Source organism: Vulpes lagopus, chromosome 10 (assembly GCF_018345385.1).
Source record: "Vulpes lagopus strain Blue_001 chromosome 10, ASM1834538v1, whole genome shotgun sequence".
Lineage (NCBI taxonomy): Eukaryota > Metazoa > Chordata > Mammalia > Carnivora > Canidae > Vulpes > Vulpes lagopus.
In genome coordinates, this window is record NC_054833.1 from 62,100,449 (window position 1) to 62,111,671 (window position 11,223).

Below are 11,223 nucleotides of genomic sequence, written 5' to 3' on the forward strand. Positions count from 1 at the left end.
AATAGTTTCAGGGCACACAGAAAAATGGAATGTTATACAGCTGACTTAACAAAACCATTATCTGGATGCACTAACTTGATGCACAAGAAAAAGACAAACTTTCTGAGTATGTATGAACTAAATAAGACATATGCAAGGGGCGCCTGGGTGGTACAGTTGATTAAGCATTGGAATCTTGGTTTTGGCTCAGGTTGTGATCTCAGGGCTGTGAGAGTGAGCCCTCCTCCCCCTCCAGCTCCATGCTTACCACAGTGGGGGTGGGGTCTGCTTGAGATTCTCTTTCTCCCTTTCCTCACCGGCACGTACTCTTTCTCTCTCTCTCTCTCTCTCTCTCTCTCTCTCTCTCTCTCTCTCTCAAATAAATAAATAAATCTTCAAAAATTTATAAATAAAATATATACAAATAGAATCCAGTGTTTTAATGAAAGACTATGACACCAAAATAAAATAAGAGAATTCCCAGGAAGAGACGAATGGCTCAGTAGGAGGAAATCTGTCAGTCTGTCAATCCATTTCATCACGTGGCTGGGCAGTTTACAGTGTGTTGACCTAGAAAGACTGCTTTTCATTAGTTGCCAAAGGAAATAAGACATGGCAGGGACTGGTGTTCAAGGTTGTTTGGTGTAACATTACTGAGCTTTAAAACATTCTAAATATACAATAATAGGGGAATGCTTAACTACACCTATGAAATAAACATATTATGCTTAAGTTCTAGCTATATATTATAGACTATTCTATAGAAAGGACTATTGTGAAACCGTATAAAATATTTCATGGAGGGACGCCTGGGTGGCTCAGCAGTTGAGCGTCTGCCTTTGGCTCAGGTCGTGATCCCAGGGTCCTGGGATTGAGTCCCGCATTGGGCTCCCTGCGTGGAGCCTGTTTCTCCCTCTGCCTGTGTCTCTGCCTCTCTCTGTGACTCTCATGAATTAAAAAGAAAACCTAAAAAAAATATTTCAAGGAATATTTCAAAATGTGAAAATATATTCAAGGTAGATTGTCCATTAAGTATAAAGGAAACAGATTAAAAGTAGTATATTTGGGACACTTATATCTGTATTTATCTATGTGTGTATACCTACATATACATATGAACATTTAAGTTCTTTCTCTTTGCTATTATAAAGATGCTGCAATGACTAACCTCATACATTGGTTATTTTGCACAAATAGGATCAAATCATCGTATTTTTCTCCAATTTTAGAGCTGACAGCTGATTCTCACTTGTGCAAAATGACAAATGCAAAAGGTAATTCATTGTTATATTGTGTATGTGTGTGTGTGTGTGTCTGAATGTAAACATACACATAGTAATTTACAAGGGGAGAGAAACAAAAGAAAATATAACAAAGTGTCATGGTGGTTAGTTTAAGACAGTTTTAATTTTCTTCTTTGTGATTTAAATTTCTTTCCTTAATTGAATGTTAGCAAAACATTCAAAGTACTGATTCAAACAAAAGAAAAGCATTGCATTTGTAAACAAAATATCTAAATGCAAGACCTCTATCCTACTTGCAAACTCATCTGTAAAGAAAAAGTATCAGGACCACCTCAAATGAGATATTTAAAGATTTTTTTTTTTTACCATTTGGAAATTGGTGGCCCAGTAACATAGATTCAGATAAAATCAGTATGAATATTAGTTTTCAAAAATTTATGTGTGTAGCACAAAACACAGAGCACAGCTGGTGACCAAGAATGACTAACTGAACCTGAATTGATGCCGCTTTCTTTATATATGTATATATAAATGTATTTTTTATTGGTGTTCAATTTGCCAACATATTCGATGCCGCTTTCTTCAGTGGCACCTAGATTCTAAAATGGAAGATTAGAAGTGTTCCTATTTGTGCAAAATAACAAATGTATGAGGCTATTCATCGCAGCATATTTATAGTAGCAAAGAAAAGGAACTTAAATGTTCATATGTATATGTACATATACTCTCCACCATTCATTCCACCTGGGCTCTTCCATTTGTTGCAACTGTCTCTCTGATGCTGCCATATTGCCTAATAACAAATAAACCAAAATAAATAAATAAATAAATAAATAACAACAGAAAGCAGTGACACCGGTTTTCTCCTTGCCTCTGGAAGACAAGCAAAAAGGGAAATATATATATTCTTTATCTCCCTTCCTGGATTCTCTCCTCTTGCTCAAATTCAGGTCTGGTGTAGAATTGATACAACCTTTGGAAAATGTTTTTCCCCTGGATGTAACTTCATAATCTGTCTTGGGAGGGAAGAATACTGTGATGTGAGAAATTCTGGCTTGCTGCTCAAACCCACGCCCCCATTGGATGGTGTCCATGACTATTTAAAGAGGATGGTCTGAACCAAAGGAATGATGTCATGATGATTCCATGGGTAGGGGAAATTTTGCCTACTAGGAGTACCCAGTGTCTTGGAAATGGACAGAAACTAGAGCTAAGAAGAATCTAGATGAAAAGATAGATCATGGGCCTGGGTTTCGGAGGTGGCTATAAGAACAGGATTTGGGGTCTCAGAGATGGTAGGTAAAGGGAGGGAAATGATGGACCATGACTGGGGTTCTACATTGCAAGCCCATGAAACAGCCAGACAGAGGCTTGACCATTGGACAATAAAACGATGAGAATGCTCAGGTCAATTTGGGACACGGTGGTTTGGGCTAAGGGCAGGAATTTCAACGCATGTCCCTAAGCTGTTTATAATTGAACCCTACAGACTGGATGGGCCTGGAACGAGAGGTGTACATTTGAGAACTATCAGTTTGGGCAAGAAGGTAGAGCCTTTGTGAAACACCAGTATGTCGAAAATACGAGAAGAGAGAGGATCTGGTGAGGGAGCTGAATATTTAGCAGCCAGAGGCTTCAATGCCAGGGGTAGAAAAAATGGTTTCAAAAGCAATACGTAAGGAAACAGAAGCAGATCTTTGAGCCTCCAGAGGATGGCATGACTGTAAATCATGGTTTAGATAAACTAAAGCAAGGACTTCATGCCTCCTTTTCCCCTTGTTTTAGTTGAAATCAGATGCAAAAAATACAATGTTGAAGTAAAAACACAGGGCCGAAGAGTGCTTTTGTGGCAAAACCACACCTGCATTCAGTTTTAGGAGCCCTTAGAATGCCTTGGAACTCTGGGCTTTGGCAACTGGGACTCTATTAATTTTGTGACTTGTTCAATCCATGTGGACTTTGCATTTATAACAAAAATAAATGCTTTCAAAATGTTGGGCTGTGTCATTGAGAGGCACAGAGCCTAGAACCCAGGGCTCGTGATCCCGAGCAGTGGACAATTCACATCAGCTTGCCCCATCTTGGGCTGCACTCAGACATGTGTAAACAAAGGCTCAGGACAAACCAAAGCCCCATAAAGGGCATCCTCTTCCTGGCTAACCCCACCCTAAAACACTCCTCCCCCTAAAAGGATCTACTTCCCCAACCCAGTTCCCCACCCCATGCATATCTACTTGCCAAATGCCCCTTAGTCTCCAACCTTCTTCTCCACCTACCTCCGCCCCCAACAAACCTCTGTTGCCGGTCAACCAGACACATACAGATGTGGGTGGGTCTCCATGGTGACAGAGAAGGAGAGAGATGCCAATAGCAGAGGAAGGTTCTATGCACCCAACACACTGCCTCCTGCCCTTCACATTTCCAGGGCATCAAAGGGCCCAGGCTTTGCAGAAGGGCTTCATTGGACTCAGAGAAGCCTAGTAGAGGTCAAGAGAGGCACTGTTGTGTGGGAGAGACAATGGAATGCCTGAACTCTTCTTTAATCATCTCTTTTCTATGATTTCCAGGTGATCATCAGTATAACCATCCGATTTTAAGCAGTGCTGCCCAGACCCCTACACATGGTGAGAGACGGCTGTGGGCGCTTCACATTCCATCCCCATTCTTACTGGCTCCATCCTGATGACTGATGTCCATCAGGCATCAGACATATGGTCATGATTCACTGAAGCCCAGGAGGTGCAAGGAGCCCATGATGGCTCAGTCCCATGCTTAGACCGTTGTCCCCTCATGTCCCATCTCTGGAACTGGAGTGATCTTCCACTGTGAAAGGGAAGGAGTGAGACCCTTCCCTACCCCATTCTCATGTGTGATCCAGATCACTTCTTGCAGTCATAAATTCCATATGTTCACAGCAAGGGGTGAGCACTCTCCTTTGCCCAGGGCGCTCGTGGTACCATTTACTAATAGCATGTGACTTGGCATACATTCTATCAATCCACCCCAGGCCAGTTAAAGTTTGCTAACACTCAAAACCAAACTGGGGGACCTGAGCGGTAGCCCCTTGGCAGGGTAAGGAAGCAGCAGGTTATAGAGCACAGGAGCAGGAGCATGGCTCCAGAGGTTTACAAAACCACGCTTCCTTCTCATAACCTCCTCCTGCCAGATTGCAACTTTAACATCTGGAACTGCAGAGGAAAACTATTTTTGGTACCTGCTTGAAACTTGGTAGAACATAAGACAGCCATGTAAATTACGAGCTATCAGTCATCCTTCTGTCTTTGCTCTGAAGGAGTGAAAACATCATTAAATTTTAGTGAGAAAGAAACTCAAAGATAAAATCTGCAGCTCGCTTGGCAGAGAGATCGACCACTCTCCTGGGAGATCATGCTCTGCGTCAGCATTGAGGTGTTGAGCATCATAATTAGGACAGAACTGGACTATTCTGATGGCCCCCACTCTAGGGCTAGGCTCCTAGTGGAAATTTGTGATGAAAGGGATAGTTTAATAAGCCATTTCCGGTTGCGGGATCTGGGATAAACCAGAACTGGAAGACACTGGAGATCAGTTAAGAAGGAGCAGGTTACCAGCAATGATGTGGACGATGGGAAAAGACAGAAGGTTCAGATATGAAACGTGATGGAGAAAATGTAGTGACTCGCTGAATATGGCTGATGAGAGTCAACTGTGAATAAAATGGCAAGCTATGATCAATGAGAAGAGTGGGGGTTCTTTGGGACGCAATCTGAAGAGGTAGGAAGGCAGGTAGGGCATAGAGGAGAGGAAGCTGTCAATGGTGAATTTGGGTCTGGACCTCTAAAGCTGGAGGGGACCATAGGGTAGTTAAGAAAAATGACTCAGCAGGCAGCTAGAAATGCAGACATGCAGTCTGGAGTCAGGTTACGGCTGAAGATGTAAGTTATGCTTTGGAAGCAGGAACAGATGCCCTGGGAGTTGGTGGGGGGGGGGGGCGCATTTTGTATGAGAAGGCTGAAAGAGAAAAGCAGAAGGCAGAAGCCGAGAGCCTGGGGGATGCCCATGGTGATGACGCAGCTGCAGGAAGAGGAGCCAGAAGAGGCAAGCGAGGAGTGCTCTGCTTGCTCCTGAACATTCTGGAAGGATAAGTAGCAGCTGGTTTTCTCCAGAAGTGGCCAACACAAGCACAGCCTCCTGAGGACAGAAAGAAGAGCCATTCTTCCCTGTTCCTCTCCCTGTCTTCTTTTTCCACCTGTGACAAGGAGGTGAGGGTAGATAGATCTAGTCCCTGACCTTGAGCAAATCGCAGCCTGGTGGAAGCAGAGTTTTCTCTGTATCTGTTTCTTGGAGGCTACACTTTCCCCCGAGGAGCTAGCAGAGTGACTATTAAAGGGGAATGTGTCCTGTGTCAACTTGATTAACCAAAGAGCATTAATTGGATTCTTATTTAGGGCCAAACACTATGGAGGCATCAGACCAATTAGAAAGTAAGTTTTTGCTGTCAAGGATATGGCCATCTTTGGCGATCAACAAGACCGGCTCAAGTCAAATGATTAGAGATCACATAGGCACTCAACTGGGTGGGATTGCCTGGAAAAGCAATAGGGGCTTGAAGACCAGATATCACCACGGGCTGAGAAGATGTGACATTGCCATAGCGAAGAGTCTTGAGCGAAGAGAGAATTTGGACAGAAAATGAGTAAGGAAGGGCATGGCACTAGGAGAGAGTGCATGAACAAGAAGACAGGGGTAGTCATGGTGGAGGCAGAAGACAAAAAAGATCTGGCCTTGGCTCAGCAGCATGAGCTGAAGAACAGTGGGGCAGGCGAGGTGGGGGTTGGTAAGAGCATCCAGAAATGTTGCGTTGGATGCGGGTGACCTGAGCTGTGCCCTCAGTGGGAATATGATGCCAACAGGGAGAGGGGAGCTTCATCCTCCCCAGCATCACCAAAAGTGAAGAAACGAGAGCTAGGGGACTAGTGGCTGTTACCCAGCTCCAATAGCAGTGCTCCCAGCTTCCTGCCCACTCCACTTCCTGGCATCTGTCCCGATCCATGCCAGGGAGGCTCTTCTGTACAGCATGTTCTGATCTCTCGGGGATGTAGAGCGTCCCTCACCCCCTCACATATGTACCAAGCTGGCATGAACACCAGCTTATTGGCTGGGCTCCCCTAGCTTCATCTCCAGTATTTGGGGGGACCAGTGAAGGCAGGAAGGATAGAGAAGCTGGGAGTTCCCTGTAGCAAGGCTGCCCTTGGACCAAGTATAGCAGTGCTCCTCGTTGTCCCCTACTTCACAGAATCCCTGACTTCCAGAGTTTGGCATTCTCTTTGCCAAGAGGCAGGGGAGCCACAGCCTGGCCCTTCTTGGGGGTCCCAAACCAAAGAGGAGGGAGGGACAATGAGAGAGCCACCTGCCTGCCTCATACTGGGGAATGGTACCACTGTTTCTCCAGCAGTACCTGTTGACTTCTTGCTGACACACAGCAAGTCAATCAAACAGCAAGGCCTGCTTGCTTCCTTCCTTCTCAACCACTCCCTTGCCCATACCTGCATCTCCTCTCTTGCCCCAACCACAGAGCCCAGCTCAGCTCATTCACCTCATTATTCATCCACCTCATCACCCGCACATCTTCTCTTCCACTACTGCCCCCAGTCCTCCCCCCGCCCCCGCCCCAGTCTGGCATTGAATACACTCCCTTCTCTCTCTTCAGATTTTGGAATCTCAAGGTTCTAGCTCAAGGGAAGGAGGGAGAAAAGGGAAATTATGTGCTAAGCATTTTGCATACATTCTTTCCTCCAGTGGCTCAGAGATAGCCAAGGGGGCTTCAAAGGGAGGGCTTGGAGGAGGAAAAAATGGCTCTGGAGCTCACGGTGACCTGTGGGGCTCAGGGCTTGGGGAGGTCTAAGGCAGAAGCGGCGATGTGAGGGATAGAATGACATCATGGGACATGTGGGATGGAGTCTCAGTGGAGCTGGGGTCCGAGACCCAGGTCTATGGGTCTGTGGACAAGACCAGTCACTCTACCTATTTTAAATTCAGATTTTTCTGAACCTGAGAGCTAGGAGGTAAAAGACAGAACTTTCACACCAAAGAAGACAATTTTATGACCCCCCTCAGCTCTATCAGGCATACGTCTTCATCAGATACAGAGGAGTTTGCCATTAAAGGAAGGGCAACCCCCCAGCATGGCTAAAACAGCACCTGCCACTAGGCTTGTAGACAACTGGAACTGGGTATGAGGGAAACTGAGACACCAGCACCACCTGTGTCCTAGCACAGTGGCAGGGTGGGGGCCAGGAAAGCAGGATGAGGAGAGATAGAATCTGGACCTTCCTTGGCCCTGCCTGCCCTTTGTCCTGGCTAATGCCATGCACCCCTCCCTTCTTTTGCAGAAAAGCCACGGATGAACAACATCCTGACATCGGCTACGGAGCCCTATGACCTCTCTTTCTCCCGCTCCTTCCAGAACTTGGCCCACCTACCCCCATCCTATGAGTCAGCAGTGAAGACCCACCCCAGCAAATACTCATCCCTGAAGAGGCTAAGTAAGTGGGGGTTTCTCGGGCTTGGGCTTTGCCTCTGGGCCCTCTGTGGCATCATCCTGTTTTTCTCTCCTGCTCTGCACCTGAGGGGACAGACGTGGAGTGCTGAGAATAAAGAATGAGGTATAGCTTGGAAGAAGAGGATGGGAAGCCCCTGTGTTTGTTCTTTATGGTGGCCTGAATCCTGCCCACAGATTGAATAGAAGCCACAGAATCTTGGATCCACTTTCCCATAGGACACAGGCCACGGAATCATCGGATCCACTTTCCCATATGATAGAGGCCACAGAACCCTTGGATCCACTTTCCCATAGGACAGAGGCCACAGAATCCTCAGATCCACTTTCCTATAGAATACAGGCCACGGAATCCTCGGATTGATCTACTTACCCATAGGACAGAGGCCATGGAATTCTCAAATCTACTTTTCTGTGGGAGTCAGCACTTCAACTCATGTACCCATTTACCTGCAAGAGAAAGCCCTTCTCCAGCCTCAGCCAGCACCTGCCACCTTCAAACAGTGAGCCTTCGTCAAGCTCTAGCTTATCTTGGAGTGGAGGCTACCAGTCCCATAGCTTTCTCTGAGACCACCCCCACACACACACACACACACACACACACACACACACCAGAGACTTCCCTTTGAAGGGCCCAGAAACTAGCTCCCTCCCTAACCCAGCCAACACTGTCTTAAGAATCTGAGATTCCAGACTCCCATGCATGCACCTCATTTCATTGAGTGCATTTTGTGCAGTAACCTCGGCTCTGCCATGTGAATCTAAGAAGGCTCTGGACATGGGTGGGTTTGAGACCCATTAAAATGTCAAGAAGGTACATGGCCAGAGAGCTCTTTTTTCCTAGCTTTCTGAACCTTGGACCTTCTGCCTCCATGTCCCCATGGGTCTATTTTAATGACCACCCAACTGCGGGGCTGAGCCTCTGCTTGACGCTACAGGGTAACCTACCCTGATGGAGTTCATCCCGTGGATCTACATCAGCCACTTCCAAGGTGAAATAGTGAATTTCTGCGGCTAGAAGTGGGGGTCCCTGATGATCTGAGGAATCTGGTGAATGGTGGGGAAGAGGGAGGCAAGGTTTACCCACCCGTGATCCTCTGGGAAAAGTGTGGAGCAGTCAGCATCTCCACATCCTGCAGAGATTTTGAGGATGGTAGGAAGCCTCTTTCCTGAAATTTGGGGCAAAGCAGGCAGGTGTGTGTCCGAGGTAAGTTCAAGGGTATAGCAGTCCGTGTGAGCGTGGGAGGGCCTCCTGGATGGACAGAGGGCAGAGCATTGAATGTGGTCCACAGAGAGGATGGCTCTAGCCTGCTCATATTGTGGGCACAGGTGAAGTAGGTGTAGGCTTGATTCTGTGTGAGTGGGGCTGAGGCCTGTGCAACTGTTTCCTATGCACTGGCTGTTACTCCAGAGGAGGTGTTACTATGTTCCTAAGTTACCAGCTAAGCATTTCCACAAGTGCCTCCTGGTTGGAGCATCTTACTTGACTGTAGCAGGAGTCTGGCTCTGCAACCCAGCTTCCTTGGAGAGAGGCTCCGAATCTCATTGGAAGGCCACCAGCTGCTTCTTGAGTGTTTTAGCTGGAGCCGTTCTGTTTCAGGACCGTGGTATGGTCGACATAGCTCTGGAGCAGGATTTCAGGGGCTCGGCCTTGCCATCAACTCTGGGGACCTTCCGGGGACACCTGCATCCCTGGAAACTGAAAGCGACCCTGAGCCAGGGGCATTAGCATTGCCAGGGAGCTGGTGAGAGGTGCAGCCTCTCAGGTCCACTCCAGGCCAGGAGGTCTGAATCGGAATCTGCATTTAAGGAGACCTCTGGGGACTGGTTCTGCACATTCGGTGGAGAAGCACTCCACCTGTCGGGGCTCCAGAGTTGGAGGTTAGTCCTCGTGTCACCTCAACTGACTTCTCTCTCTCTCTCTCCTCTCTCTCTCTCTCTCCAGCTGACAAGGAAGCTGATGAGTATTACATGAGGAGGCGGCACCTGCCTGACCTGGCCGCCCGTGGCACCCTGCCCCTCAATGTCATCCAGATGTCCCAGCAGAAGCCCTTACCCCGCGAGCGACCCCGCCGGCCCATCCGGGCCATGTCCCAGGACAGGGTTCTGTCCCCAGAGCGGGGCCTGCCGGACGACTTCGGCTTGCCCTACGACCGCATCCTGTCCGACGAGCAGCTGCTGTCCACGGAGCGCCTGCACTCCCAGGACCCGCTGCTGTCCCCGGAGCGGACGGCCTTCCCCGAGCAGTCCCTGTCGCGGGCCATCTCGCACACGGACGTCTTTGTGTCCACGCCCGTGCTGGACCGGTACCGCATGACCAAGATGCACTCCCATCCCAGTGCCTCCAATAACTCCTATGCCACCCTGGGCAAGAGCCAGACGGCCGCCAAGCGCCAGGCCTTCGCCTCCCGCAGACACAACACGGTGGAGCAGCTGCACTACATCCCGGGCCACCACACCTGCTACACAGCCAGCAAGACGGAAGTGACCGTGTGACTGGCGGGGCGGGGCGGGGCGGGGCGGGCCGCGGGGAGGGGGCGGGGCCGCCGGGGAGGGGCGGGGCCGCGGGGAGGGGGCGGGGCCGCCGGGGAGGGGCGGGGCCGCCGGGGAGGGGCGGGGCCGCCGGGGAGGGGCGGGGCCTCCCCTCCGCAGGAGGTGGGGGTGGGCCGCCGCCTCTGCCCAGAAAGCCATACTCCGGGGGACACAGCCCGGTGGCCTGCCACAGCACCCTCGGACCTGGGATCTCGAGCGAGCTCTCTCACTCTTCCGGAAGCATCGAGGGGAGTGAGGAGACGGGCTAGGCCCCAGTCCCACCTCCCCACCGGCCCCAACCACCCCGCCCCCAACACCACTCTCTCCCTTTCAGCCCCAGGTCCCCCCCTCCCCACCCACCCCAGGGGGCTCAGCTGCGGGGTCCGTCAGCCAAGAGACCCTGGCCTGACCTCGGTCCGAAGCCGCCTGGGTTTGGACTGGCCAGCAGGTGCAGTCAACGGGCTGACCCAACAGGCTACTTGGTCTCATTCATTTACCTACAACCGCGTCACAGAAATCTTCTAGTGCCTACAAACTGCCTGCTCGCTCTCTCAGAGCCAGGGAGCTGCTGTGTCCATAAGCACAATAACGTTCTCTTCTGCCTGCTGGAAATCTCTGGTCCCCACTGAATGGCCCTTCCTTCGTGGACCCCCTCTGGCCCCTCCCCCAAGACCCAGGACAGGGAGGGGTTCCCTTTCTTCAGCTGCCTCCCCAATGTTGGGAACCCCGCTCCGGGTCGAGCTGGCTGCCCCACCTGCAGACGCCCCAGCCCCTCCCCTCCCCCCGCCCCCCGCCCCCCGCAAAGCTCTCTGGGGCTTTGCTCTAGCCCACCCAGAGGAGAGTCACAATGGGGTGCAGGGACTTTTGGGGTGCCCTTCCCGGCAACCAATTTCCACACTTCCTCCAGGCCTCTAGGTCTGAACTGTGACC

The 11,223-nt window shown here is 49.8% G+C and overlaps 1 protein-coding gene across 4 annotated transcripts in view; it reads left to right on the forward strand.

Annotated features, from left to right (window-relative positions):
- Positions 1-10,257, forward strand: part of SHISA6 (shisa family member 6) — a 275,521-nt gene extending 265,264 nt beyond the window's left edge. For 2 of the 4 annotated variants that reach the window (XM_041771846.1, XM_041771848.1), the window contains 3 exons: positions 3,791-3,847; positions 7,595-7,747; positions 9,707-10,257. In XM_041771846.1, the coding sequence (XP_041627780.1) occupies positions 3,791-3,847; positions 7,595-7,747; positions 9,707-10,257 (761 nt within the window). The remainder of the gene's footprint in view (positions 1-3,790; positions 3,848-7,594; positions 7,748-9,706) is intronic. The other 2 variants (XM_041771847.1, XM_041771850.1) reach the window with 1 other exon arrangement.
- Positions 10,258-11,223: the final 966 nt, after the last annotated feature.